Source organism: Centruroides sculpturatus, unplaced genomic scaffold (assembly GCF_000671375.1).
Source record: "Centruroides sculpturatus isolate CEXI.00-Female unplaced genomic scaffold, Cexi_2.0 scaffold571, whole genome shotgun sequence".
Taxonomy (NCBI): domain Eukaryota; kingdom Metazoa; phylum Arthropoda; class Arachnida; order Scorpiones; family Buthidae; genus Centruroides; species Centruroides sculpturatus.
Genome location: NW_019385013.1, coordinates 97823 through 112596, shown reverse-complemented (window position 1 = coordinate 112596; position 14774 = coordinate 97823). Strand labels below are relative to the sequence as shown.

At 28.0% G+C, this 14774-nt stretch overlaps 1 protein-coding gene across 1 annotated transcript in view; it reads right to left on the bottom strand.

Moving 5' to 3' along the window:
- Nucleotides 1-559: 559 nt before the first annotated feature.
- LOC111633421 overlaps nt 560-14774 on the bottom strand; it is a 39816-nt gene continuing 25601 nt past the window's right edge. Inside the window, exons 7-11 of the mRNA XM_023377984.1 lie at nt 13375-13458; nt 9685-9805; nt 6761-6949; nt 4389-4563; nt 560-732 (exon numbers count right to left, since the gene is read on the bottom strand). Coding sequence (XP_023233752.1) covers nt 683-732; nt 4389-4563; nt 6761-6949; nt 9685-9805; nt 13375-13458 — 619 coding nt within the window. The 3' untranslated portion in view covers nt 560-682. The remainder of the gene's footprint in view (nt 733-4388; nt 4564-6760; nt 6950-9684; nt 9806-13374; nt 13459-14774) is intronic.

The following is a 14774-nucleotide window of genomic DNA, read 5'->3' as shown; positions in this document are numbered from 1 at the left end:
ATATATACTTTCTCACTATGTCTATTTATATTTTTTATTTTTTTGGAGTCTTCAGAACAAATTAATCAAATTCCCATAAAAACTATGGTAAATCGATAATCAGTTAACGAACAATTAAACAAAGTCTTGGAACAGATTATGTTCATTAACCAATTATCCACTGTAGTGTTTTTGCTAATAAAAGCAACAAATAGAAGATTATGACAAATGTCTGGCATCAACCTGACATTTGTTATAATCTTAAATGATGATAAAGGTATCAGCCTGCTGCTCTGGGAACTCAGTTTGAAGTCTAGGTTAACTCAGAAATTTTCATGAAGAGATTGACTCAAATACATTGAGCTACATGCTTCACTACTTAACCCACCTGCATTCTGGGTCTGACTAAACACACAATGTGTATAAAAACATTTCCTTATAAATCACAAGTTAAAATTAAAAAATAAACTGTATGTAATAATTGAAGTTAAGGTTATTTTTAAAATTAAATTGCTTATTTAATTTAAAGTTAAAATTTTTATTTAATTGATTTTCATAAAAATTCAATATATACCTCAAATTGTCTTCTGTATGCATGGTTGTTAAAGTATCTAGAAGTACAGTAATTAATTCATTTGTTAAAGAAGATAAAGTTTCTTTCAAATTATTGCAGTCAACAGAAAATATAGCAAGCTCTTCATTACTAAAGATTCCTTGAATCTCTGTGTGCAGAATTTGATAAAATGTCACTTTCTGAAAATTTTAAAATTTCTATATTAATTTTTATATTATTACATTGCAATAAAATCTAGTAAGTTAAATTCATTATTAGAAGATATGAATTTTTAATATTAAAACACACAAAAATGCTCCTTTTTTCAATTAAAAATGGAGCTTTTATGCCTTTTTTTAAAGTATTAACTTCTTTATTGGTGCCCAAAAATATATCCAAAGAATATTTTGATACTGTAAACTCATTTTTAAAAGTAAAAATTATAAAATGCAATAAAATGAATGCTTCATATTTCTAGCTAATTGATTTTATATTTTCCAACTTGAAAAAACAGTAGAACCACAAGTATTCAAGAGTCAATTAAGCAAAGTTCTGCATTATTTGAAGCAAATTATTAAGTGATCATACTGCTTTTCTTGTAATTCATAAAAGAAAATTTGAAATAATAACAAATTGTAGCTTTGTGGCTATTTATGTATATTATTTTTTTCCCTATCTTTATTTTTATTTTGTTTGTTTTCTGTTTGTCACATGTCTGTTTTTGTGCGGATCCCTCTCTGTTTCCTTCCTTGGTACCACCATTTCTCTGCTGGTGGGGTGTGCGATGTGGTGATTGGCCCAAGGTGCGGTCATGTGGGACAGAGCAACATCTGCTGGCAGGTGGTATAAAAACAAGAGTAAACCACAGGCTTTTTTCATTTGTGGGATTTCTTCGTATGTGAGTAACTAGAGGACGCTGCAGGTCGTGAGGACTGGGACAATAGAGGTACAAGAAAACCAGTTGTCTGGGAATTAAAGAAATTTTGGATTGAAAAGGTAATCCATTTGCGTCGAGAAAATAAGTCAAGAAAGAAAAAGATTGCCATCCAAACAGGGTAAAAGACTAACTACAGTATAGTGTTGCATAACCAACAAATTTTTTTGGTCCAAAGGGAAATCTTGTATGTATTATTGTATACTCATTTCCCCAACTGTGTATTTACTGTTACCTTAGCGTTATCATTTCTTTTTTTTTCCCGGAAAAAAGAAGGGTTTCGCATAAGGAGGGAAGGTCAGGAGAGAGATAATCAGTGTAAGAATATCATTGTAATGCGATTGAACTTTGTATCATGCATTGTTCCATTAGTCGCGTATTTGTTCCCAATAAACCTTTGTTTATAAAACCATGTTGTGACGCCGACTATTCATAGTTTTAACTGTTCTTTTGTTCAACTCCACAGACCACGTGATATGGGAGGTTTTTACAATATATTGCAAAATAATTTCTTTCTGTTAACTTTTATTATTTACATTCAACGTAAAATAAACAATTCATATTAAAATATAACTACAACAACACACATTTTTATTCTTAAAACTATTGTACAGTACATATTAGTTGTATAATAAATAATGTAAAAATTGTATATATGGATAAATTCACTAAGGTAAAAAAGAAGCTCAAAAGTGATACCATATAAATCTTTTATATTCTTAATTTTTTATTTGAAATGGTCATGACTATCTGTTTCTAGTTACCCAAGGTAGCATTAGTCCACATTACCTCAGACAATTGGAGTTCTACTGTGTATCAAATGTTAAGAGAATTAAATTGCAAAAAGTAATGAACAAAAACAAAATATAAACATCATCTAAAAAAGTAGAAAACAAACGACTTATGACAATGAGACTAGATGCTTACTTTGGAGAGAAAGGCCCAAACAAGATGAAGGAATATTAAAATAGCTAAACAGTGCAGAAAATAAAAAGAAGAAGATTAAAATATGATGGTATGATTAAGTCTAGAATATAAAATCTGTAAAACCTTGTTGAAATAATTGTAATGAAATAAAAAGAAAATATTTTTATTGACTTATTGGAAATACTTCTATATTATATAACTTTATAATTGTTATTAAGACAGTGTTTCTCAAAATTCCAGGGGTCCATGAAATGTTGATGAAGTTCTGTGAGTTCTCACAAGTAAGAAAAAAGGAACATTATTTTGTGAAATAAAATATGTAAGTTAAACTAAGTATATAAATCACAAAAATAACTACTTCAACCAATTCATCAAACTTTGGATCTTGAGATACAAGTTCATGAACTTCTTTGAAAAATTTTCCATTAATTAAAGATTCATATTTTTTATCTGAAATCAAAAGAAAATTATTTTCAGTATGAATATAGCTTAGCATTATTTTAGTTAAGTTGAGAAAAATGTGTATATAATATATACACATTTTTCTCAACTTACAGGGTAAACCAAAAGTAGATGGACAGTAAATGATAACATTTATTGAGATTACATATACATATATGCAATTATATAATTATATATACATATATGAGATTATGTATACAATTATATTTACTAACACAATACAATACAATTTCGTCAATGCAAATGCTCAAAGTGCTGTCCATCACAAATCACACAGCTTTGAACTCTACATTTTACCATTTCACACTTCAACAAACATTTTTGTACAAGTATCTTTGTGTATTAATTTCTTGAAATGCATCACTAATGTAATTTTTCAACCATAACCAAGTTAAATATACACCATTGATATAGTATAAGCCTAACATGAACCTTATTCCACCTACTGTCCATCTACTTTTGGACCACTCTATATATAGTATATATATAAGTGTTTCTCAACGGGGACGATATCGCNTCAGTATGAATATAGCTTAGCATTATTTTAGTTAAGTTGAGAAAAATGTGTATATAATATATACACATTTTTCTCAACTTACAGGGTAAACCAAAAGTAGATGGACAGTAAATGATAACATTTATTGAGATTACATATACATATATGCAATTATATAATTATATATACATATATGAGATTATGTATACAATTATATTTACTAACACAATACAATACAATTTCGTCAATGCAAATGCTCAAAGTGCTGTCCATCACAAATCACACAGCTTTGAACTCTACATTTTACCATTTCACACTTCAACAAACATTTTTGTACAAGTATCTTTGTGTATTAATTTCTTGAAATGCATCACTAATGTAATTTTTCAACCATAACCAAGTTAAATATACACCATTGATATAGTATAAGCCTAACATGAACCTTATTCCACCTACTGTCCATCTACTTTTGGACCACTCTATATATAGTATATATATATACTATAGTATATACTATATATATATAATTTCTATTTTTTCATAATTTCAGTTTACTACTATTGCTGTAAATTAGCATTATATGTTGTATAAGAGTCTTCTTTTTACATAAAGAAATGATATGAAAATTTTAACAAATAAATCTTAATATATACATTTTTATTTTTGAACAAAACTCATAATAATTAGTTTTAAATAGTGATAGACAGTTGTTAGTAATGGCATGGATTTTTCCAGACTTTCATTTAAAAAGATAGAAAGAATAAAATATGATAAATAGCTATTGCAACATTCTAGAAACAATCAGAAAATTTACTTCCAATTATATAATTAATTTGAAAATTCTCTCAATTGCCTTCTAAATGGCCTATGATGAGGATTTTCCTATATCATTAAAAATCAAGACGAATCAAATTTTTGTGAATAAAAAATCATATAATGACTTTGTTCTATCATTCTTCAAAATATTGACCAACTTGGAAAATCATTCTAATGTAAAAATCTGTAAAAAAAATTTATTTAATAAATATATAACATACCAAAATATTTAATTCTTTCCTGTAACTCATTACAAAAAGGTTCCAATGAAGTTTTCAATTCAGTCTGTTTACAGTTGAAAGTTTCATCATCCAAAGACACTTTAATCTTTAAAGGACGGGTTATTTCCTTTAACACTGATTGCAAAACTGGTAACCTTTTAATGCTGCTATTTACCTGAAGCAAAATAATAAATTTTAAGAGAAAGGATAAGTTTTCATAAATAAAAATTAGCCAAAATTTCTTCAATATCTTAATGGTGTAAAAAAAATTGTATGACAAAGTAAATTATGATTACTCTTAAATATATAAATTCAATAATTTGAATTTTTATTATATGAGATCAATATTTTAGTCATCATTTTCTTACATTAATAAAAGTAAACTAATACAATATTTACTTCAAAGATTTATATATTCTTTTAAACCAACTCTAAAATAATTATAATAATAATTGAATAATTAGAACTGTTATATTCACGTAATATAGCATCTAATTATAGCATGGTACTATGTTTAACTAAGATTGCTTTATACCCTAGGTGGGGAACCTGCGGCCTCCGCGAGGTTCTTGTGCGGCCCTTTGCCACCTAGTACAAAATGGTAGAGTTCGTTTCAAACAACTATTGTACATCAACGCCATGACAGTTGCGCGAAAAATCCCGCCAAAGACAGTCATATTGTAACATGACGTCAGAATACTAGTCTGAAACGGACTCTAACACGCATGAGCGAGGCTCTGGCCCACAGACCATCCGTTTCAGACTTGGACACTCAATGTTAATTTTTTAAACAGTTTTTTTTCGTTTAGTAACTAAACGAAAAAAAACAGTTTAAAAAATTAACATTGAGTGTCCAAGTCTGAAACGGATGGTCTGTGGGCCAGAGCCTCGCTCATGCGTGTTAGAGTCCGTTTCAGACTAGTATTCTGACGTCATGTTACAATATGACTGTCTTTGGCGGGATTTTTCGCGCAACTGTCATGGCGTTGATNGCGTCATCGTGAATTTCGGCAGATGCTCTCTTTAGATGAGGAAACGTATAGTGTTGACCTACCATACTACTGCAAGGTTCGCTGGCTATCAACAGGTCAGGTTTTGATAAAAGTTTTGTCTTTACGACGACAAATTTTAAACTTTTATCAAGAACAAGGAAAACAATGTGATCTATCAGATGAAGTATTTCTCAGAAACCTTGCATTTTTGTCTGATATGATGACAAAACAAAACAATTTAAATATTTGCCTGCAAGGTGAAACGAGGTATATTTATGAAATGTGGCAAAAGATCCAAGCGTTTAGAAAAAAATTATCATTTTTCAAAACATTGCTTTGTCGATCGGAAATATCTGCACAACACTTCCCGGAGCTAGCTAAAATGTTAAATGAGCAGAACTGTGAAAATAAAATATTCGATGAATATGTAGGTGTCTTGGATTGTTTAATAGAAGAGTATACTAATAGATTTTCTGATTTTGACGAGCACACTCCTGCTATGAAACTGGCATTTGAACCACATTTAATAGATATATCCGAGGCTCCTGCAGAACTACAAATGGAGTTAATTGATTTAGGGGAAGATAGTATCATCAAATCCCTTTTTAACGCTAAAAAGGATCCCATAGAAATCTGGAAAAATGCTGTTGAATATCCATGCCTTCGAGAACATGCTCGCCGTTTACTTTCCTGCTTCGGAAGTACCTACTGTTGCGAGACAACATTTTCTCTCATGTCAAAAATAAAAACAAATTTAAGAACGCAAATTACAGATGCACATTTAGAGGATCAATTAAAGCTGTGTGTTACGAAGCTTGATCCAAATATACAATTACTGTCAAACAAAAAACAAAGCCAAATAAGTCACTAACTTAGTGAATAAAAAAATATTTTTTATTGTATTTTTTTATAATATTTTTATATTATTTTATATGTATATTATATTTAAAATTTTGTAGTATTATATTTTATTTTTTCTATATAATGCAATAAATTGTTAAATCTATAGAAAAACTATAATAATTTCACAAAAGTCACTTTCTTAGGTCAATCAGCTTATGCGGCCTCTCTTATTGCTGCCTAATTTAAATGTGGCCTCTAATGGTAAAAAGGTTCCCCACCTCTGCTCTATACAATAACAAATTTTTTTTCAGTGTCGGCCTCTAACTTTATTCTAAAAATTACTTAGTCCTCATTCTAATGAATTTGAGAAAGAGGTTAAAATAGAGTATTAATCACAACATTTTTGTGCCATGTTTGAGACTAATCAAGTCTCTAAATATCTTCATATCATTCAAAAACTATACCTTCACTTTTTAGTCAAACAATTAATAAAGTATAAATATGCTTATCAATTATAAAAAATAAAATAAAACTTACAATTGAAATAACTGCTAAATATGCTTCTTGAAGTTCGACTATTGTAGGATTTAAAGATACTTCATTATTTATTACAATCAGAGATACTTTAAGTACTGGTTTCCATGGTGCCTTATATGATCGAACCACTAACTTATCCTTAAATAACAACATATACTTTTCAATAGTTTGTTCAATAACTGTTTTTGCCTGAAAATTTAATTTTTTATATATTTTTCATTAAAATAACAAGAAAATATTAAGTTAAAATATAATAATAATGAAATAGAATATTCAATATTTTTTAATTAACTTTCATGCAAAATATAAAATCCACCTATCAAACTTATTAACATGTATAGTAAATAAAAGTTTATTTGTTTATAAATCCAAATGTAGATTGGAATTAGAGAAGGAAAGAGGTCTACAGACATAATTAAATTTTCAATACATTTAAACAGGACTTAATAATAGATATGTATTCATAGATTAAACTATGATTCCTTGATTGGACAGAGTATTTTTTACACTTTTCTTATTATGGGGTGGTCTCTTAGTGGACAGACTTGATGCAATACAGTTATTCTACTTTAAGCATGTGTTCCATATTAATAGATCTGTATCAGGATCTGCACTGAGAACGGAATTAAGACAACCTTCCCTCACTATTAATTTATCAATAAATTTGTTTTGGTTTTGGAGGAAACTTATTGACCTACTGGAAGATGATTATTGAAAATTGATATATACAAGACTTTCATGGATAGATAGTAATTCTTTTTTGAAGCCATAGTCATAGTTAAAGAATTATTAAATAATATTGGATTGTCTCTAGTTATATGTAATTTTTGTTCAGTTCAATCTAACAAAACACCAGCCAGTCAGTCCAGTGATGTCATAAGCATGTATATGCATATATATATACACACACGTATTTTTATATATATACATATACATATACATATATCAGGCTTCAGGATGTTTGATATACAGGTAACCCCATATAACATGGCACTTCTATAGCACGGATTCACTCTAACACGGTTCGAGAATTGGGAACATCCCTGTATAACACGGTGCTTTTATAGTGGGTAAACCCTCGTACAACATGAAATGTAATAAAGGGTGTGTTCTTTTATACCTCCACGTAACACCGCACGAGCATTCTAATTGTTTTCGTGGCTACTTTGAATGCTCATTCAATAAATAATCTATTTAATGGTTAAATTTCACAATTGGGACCCTTTTGCTTCTAAAAGCTCATTTCAGAATTATAGATTCCTCCATCACAATACTATCGATAGTGTGGGTGGCACCATCTTTCTTTCACTGTCGTTCCTAAATGCCTACAAACAGCAGCATTCTCCCGTTGCAGAGCGACTGCTATTAACGAATGCAACCAAAAACTGTTACCAGTTGATGATGCTCATGCTGAGATCATCATATAGGATGAATAATCCCCTGGTGAAATATTTACTTAAATAATAAATAAGTATTTTACCTATGAAAAAAAATGAATAATAAATCTGATTTAAATAAGGATTTAACAGCATGTTTTTTAATATTTGGAACCTAACCCCCCTTTTCGCACTAGTTCTTTGTTTCGTATAACACAGATTCGCATAACATGGCAATTTTTTGGAACGTAGCTCCCATGTTATACGGGGGTTACCTGTACTTATATTTCTGTGTTGTTTGTTTTTATTTAATTTTATGTATCCTATAAATTCTTCTCTTCTAGTTAGTAAGTTAATTTTAGTAGTTTTTAATAATTGCATAATATTGCATAGTATTAAATGCAATGCAAATTTTCAGTAATTCAGATTGTGAACCATGTTTTAGAAAATTGCTAAATACCTTTTAAATACTACTTCACGTATTTGATGTTCTATATATAACCATATACATCAAACACAGTGTAATAAATATTCCCAAACTTATTGGGAATTTTGGTAATACATAAAGCAAAAAATTTAGAGATTATTATTTAACTGATATTCTAGAAAAATTTTTGAATTTAACATCTGAATAGTATAATAAAACAAGAATTTTTACATATTTCATTAAAATGAAGTCAACTGTAAATTAAATCAATTCAATTATAATAAAACTAAACTGCAACAAAAATTGTGAATTTAATTGAAAAAAAATCTTTCAGATAGCTTTAAGCCATCATCTTCAGGTTACAAATATAATTCGAGTTTTGGTTTTTGTTTGTGTTTCTACATAATCATCCAGTTTTTTGTGGTGTTAATATGAATGTGATTATTATTAACTTTTATTGCACTAAAGATTTAATTTAAAGAGTCTAAACCAGTGATGTCCAACCTGTGGCCTGCACTAAGGCCCACTAATATTTTTATGCAGCCCACTGCACTCTAAATTTTTAAGGTATATATTTTTTTTCTTTGGTAAAGTATGTTGTAAAAATTATTCTCGTTTCACTGGATACACTTTAATGTCATAATGACATAATTGATGTTAGAAAACTGTTTTATCTAGAGAACTGTTATGCATATGGGGTAATCCATACTGCTGTGAACAATTCTTTTCGTGCATGAAAAACATCAAAACTGCTGAAAGAAATAGGGTGAGTGATTCCCATTTATCTAACATTCTTAGAATTAAGACTAGTACCATAAAAGCAGATATTGACAATATTATTCAATATAAAAGGAACGCAATGTTAAAAATCACATTGAATTTATTTTTATTTTGTGTGAGTGTAATTCCTTTTTTCACTGTCAATAATACAGTATTTTTTGTAATTGTTATTTGTTATTAAAACTTTATATATTTATATAAAGTATCTTTGTGGCCTGCAGAATATACCTAAATTTCTAATTTGGCCCATTACGAAAAAAGGTTGGACAACCATGGTCTAAACCATATTTATTTGAAACAAAATTAATATCTATGTTTTATAAATAATAATAATAATTAACCTTGATACTCAATAATGTATTACAACAGTTCAACAAACTTTCCCTAGTATCTCCCTTGTATTCACTTAATGCTTTCTTCATATCATTTGTAAGAACTTTTACAATGTCATGAAACCATGTTCTGTAATTTTTTAAATTAAAAATATTTAAAAATCTAATACAAAAGTTTTTGTATGTTATAAACATCAATTATTTTTAAAATTAAAATATATTCTAAATAAAAAAAACAAAGTTTTAAAATGGAAAACGTTATAATTAAATTTAAATTGATTAATAATTAAAGTAAATATTAAATAATGCAAATTTTAAGATTAATTAATAGTTAGCTGGTAAATAAATTTGCATAAACAATAAAAATATTTAGATAATATATCAATACAGTAGAACCCCTCTAATCCGTCACCTTTGGGACTGGGGGTATGGTCGGAACGCAAAAAAGGTCAGATTATCAGAAAAAAGTAAAATAAACAATCTTCCCCTTTGTCTAGTCTTTGTAGCACAGCTAATTTTTCATTTAATGAAAGAGTAACGTGTTTACGTTTCACTCCTGACATGTTGAAAACACACACAAAACTGTACATGTACACACAATTTAAAACATATACTGTAACGAACACAGAAAAACACCATGGACAGTGAGTCACCAACGAGTCGGGACACGTTTTCGACTCCGACCACGGTCGGATTAACCGGAGTGACGGACTAGCCGAGGGCGGACTAGAGGGGTTCTACTGTATGTAGTATTAAAATAATAATAATATAAGAAAAATTTAATGCTAGCAATGACTCTTTTGACTGCATAAACAGCCATTGTCAGATTGCAATTATAAATTGCACTCTATATAATCAAAATAATTTTAAAGTTAATATTTTTACAAATATTTATAAATTTGAAATAAAAAATATTGCATTAAATTGAACTTATTACATAAAATTATACAAACTACATCTATAAACCTGTTTATGTAAGATCAACTATATTTCATGTTAGAAAGTGCTTCTGCACTATTAAAATTGATGTATTTTTGGTCTTATGAGTGATTGTAAATTACTTTTTCCTGGAATCTTGCTTTGGCTGGATTTCTATGTTAAAATTATTCACGCTCTATCAAAATAATTATTATCTTGACCATATACATAAAAAGCCATAGTAATGTTGAAAGTTCTTTATTGATGATCTTTGAATTCGGAAGAAGGAGGAGGAGAATTCACTCTTCTGTCATAAATTTTGCCCTACTTGGCATCTATTTTATGACAATCAAACAAATAGTTGGCACATTTTATCCATTTGCTTCCCTCTATTTCAAAACCTAGTTATGGTACTTTCTAGAGGGCAAGCAAATCTTGATATGTGTCCTAAGTATAATCTTACATGTAGAATATATGTCAAGATGTCTGAGTATTACACACAAAAAATTATTATACAATGTAATATTACTTTGTAACATAGTCATGTTTTCAGTATTACTTTATAAAATAGTCAAGATATTATCATTCATTTTGACAGAGCATGAATAATTCTATCCAATAGCAACCCTAACTAAAATAAGAATCTAGATAAAATAGTGATTTACAAGTATTCAAATGACCATAAATACATCAGTATTAATGATGTGAAAGAAAGATTTATATGTAAAGTTATGACTAAATCTTTTAAGCAATTTCATAACTGTATTTTGTATAATTTTATATAATACCAGTATGTTTACTTTGATACATTAATTTTTCATTTTAAATTTATATGTATTCAGAAAAAGTTAACTTTAAAATTTAAAATTACTGTGATTATATAATGAAACTTATGTCATGCAGATGACATTATGACATGCAGATGCTCATATAAAATAGAGAAAAAGAGTATTTATTACATAATTTATAGAACAATAGAAAGATTAAAAACATTTCTTTAATAATAAAATTATCTTTCATTTTAAATTTTTCTTTGAGAATTTTTAAAACAAACAGTTTTGTAAAAATACAACTTAATTACAATTTCACACTAAAAATAAATTTATTAATTCTATACAATCTTTTTTTTTATTTTTAAGATAACAATTTGTAGAAAATTCACAAAATTTAAAAAGTAAATGAAAAAATTTTAAAGACACTCTACTGATATTTTTTGTGATTGTGCCATCACCAAGGGTAACTTTTTAAAAATTTTTGAATATTGAGATGAATGAGTAACATCCATAAAAGGATTGACTCCACCATAGAATTGTTAAATTTCTAAGGTGTTCAACAAGGATGAGATGTAAGACACTATTTATGTAGTGTTTTCTTATATTTTGTGAATTTTCTCTGAAAATTCTATTTAATGTATATATGTTCTATTCAGCTGATTATATTATTTATCTATGTGAAAATATAAAAAATTTATTAAAATTGAAATGATCATACTTTATGATCATTTCAATTTTAATTAAACCTAACTTTTAATGATTTAATCAAATCATTCAAAGATTATTCTAAAGTGGTTTTTTTATTATTTAAAATACTGAAATTATTTAGTTTGTTAAAAACGCAGCATCAATTTTGTAATTACTATAGCCATAAAAAGTTTTGTATTTGGTAAACTTTAAGCATCTATGAAAATTTTCCATAGAAAGAAAAACATTTACACTTATAAAATAAGCAGTATCAAATTATATATATAATTTAAATTTTATTTATAAATTTTAAAAAATGATTATTCAGTTCTTAAAGTTATAAATAAAATTTAAATTTCTGAATTTTCTAAAGCAACATAAAAGTACACATATGCAGTGGTGATATTCAGCGGGTTCGCACAGGTTCAGCCGAACCCGTTGTTAACATTTTCAAAGTTTCCCAAACCTTGTTAAACACACGTAACATTTCTCAGTGGTTTTGTTTCTTTTAAAAAATATATTTAAAATATACATATTATACTCTGTAACACTACTAAACTAGAGCCTTATACCCCGTTCGCCTTGATGTGACCTCCCTCGACCGTTTCAATCTCGAATGAAACGAGGAAACAAGGTTCAATCGCGGTCGACTCAAGAGAGATCCCAAAATCCCATGCGTGCGATAAAATACAAGATGGCTGCGGAACACGTGTTGTAATAAAATATGTACAAAATAAACCATTTCAAACACTCTTTTTTATTATATATATAGTTCTAACATAAAAAATGTTAAATTTTGACCGACTTAATTTTGCGAACGCATCTTTTTTATTTATAGGGGTATCTTAAGGTCAGTTTTTGCGCTAATATTGCTAATGCACCATTTGAGCGAAAAAAAATTGTTAAGGAAAAATTTTCTGTTAGCGAACCCTTTGTTAAATATTTCGAATATCACCACTGCACGTATGATACAATCTACCACAGTGTTATACTATAAACAGAAAAGCTGTATACCATGCAGAAAAAGAAGGATTTTTAAATATCTAATAAAATTTGAATTCAATTTGATATATTTCTGAAGATAATATTTATGATTTCTAAAAATATTTGAATAAATCTGATCAAGGATTATGTATTAACAATTGTATGAGTTTATTATATGAGTTTTTTATTTAAAATTTTTGCTTTAATATACAGTATATTAAATTTTTGTCAATAAATTTTCACTCTATTTTCTTTACTTCAATAAAATTCAAAAATCATTTTTTACTAAAATATTTAAATCTGTACAAAAAAAATAGTAAAAATAAAAGAAACTTACTCATCCATTAATACAAATTCTGCCTTATTGCATTCACGTCGGATTGCTTCATGCATTTCAGATATAGTCATTGAGTGTTGTAAACTGTATTAAATAATTAATAAACAGAAGAATTAAATATTCATTTTAAAATTCTTAGTATTTTTCTATTAGTATTAATATATTATTGATATAATATTCATAGTTTTATTATTAAATTACTATATAAAAATTAAGGATAATATATTCTATTAATAATAATAAACTATTTCTTTATAATCTTATTCAAAATCCTGAATATGAAATGATTTTTTATAGCAAACCAAGAGAAAAATTAAAGATAACTTATTATGTTTCAGTTTGAAAGAAGCAGAAAGTTAATAAGTCACTCAAACTTTTGAGAGTTCAAATTCGCTGAATTCTAATGAATAAGTGGAATATAATAAGACAGAAAAACTTTAATATCATAGATTAATGTATATACAGTAAGACCCCACTTAATGCTGCTTCGATTAACACAGATTCAATATAATGCAGTCTGCTTGAAGCCTAAAAACTGCTCAAAATTTACACTGATTCAAATTAACGTGGCATTTCGTTGATTCATATATAACACAATTATTCCCAAACAAGAACCAATCAGCAAAAGGTGGCAATTTGTCATAGCACTGTACTTTCCTTAAATCTATGTTTGTTTTGTGCAATTTTGGAAAAAATATAACATCATGCAATATCAACTTCGCTTGGCAAGAATTAACTGATAAATGCATGAACGGAATGTGGAAGAAGTTATGGCTGAAGGTATCCAAGAATTTTCAATGAAAAGAGCCTATTACTGTATCGCTAGGTTGACTAAATTGTCAACCTAATCAATGCAGCAAGACTAGAAGATGTAGACGAGCAGGATATTGATGAGTTACTGCAGGTTTCTGGTGAGAGCCTTACCAAAGATGACTTTCAAGAACTGGCAGAACAAGGAATTCATGTAGAACTGGAAAATAGAGATTCTGAAAATGAAGTACCCAAAAAACTTGCTACAAATTTCCTTAGTAAAAGTTTGGTAATGATAACCAAAATTGTTGATCAAATTGTAGTGAATGATTCAGATTTTGAAAGGAGTGCAAAAGCAAGATGAGGTATTTTGGATTCGATCTCCTGCAACTGACATTTGCTTAGGAAAAGAAAAAAAAAGTGACAAACAAAACTATGACTTTATCACAAAAAACAAGAATTTCAGAAAAGCCAGGACCTTCGTCACAAAAAATAAACTTTACATTTCTGTATACATATGTTTGTGTGTTATATAACATATATTATTATGAAAATTAATATAAAAATAACTTAAAATTATAGTAAAATTTGCTTATTTTTGGTAGAATGTTCCCCTTTCCCTATTTACTCTGTGTTAAAGTGACCTTGTT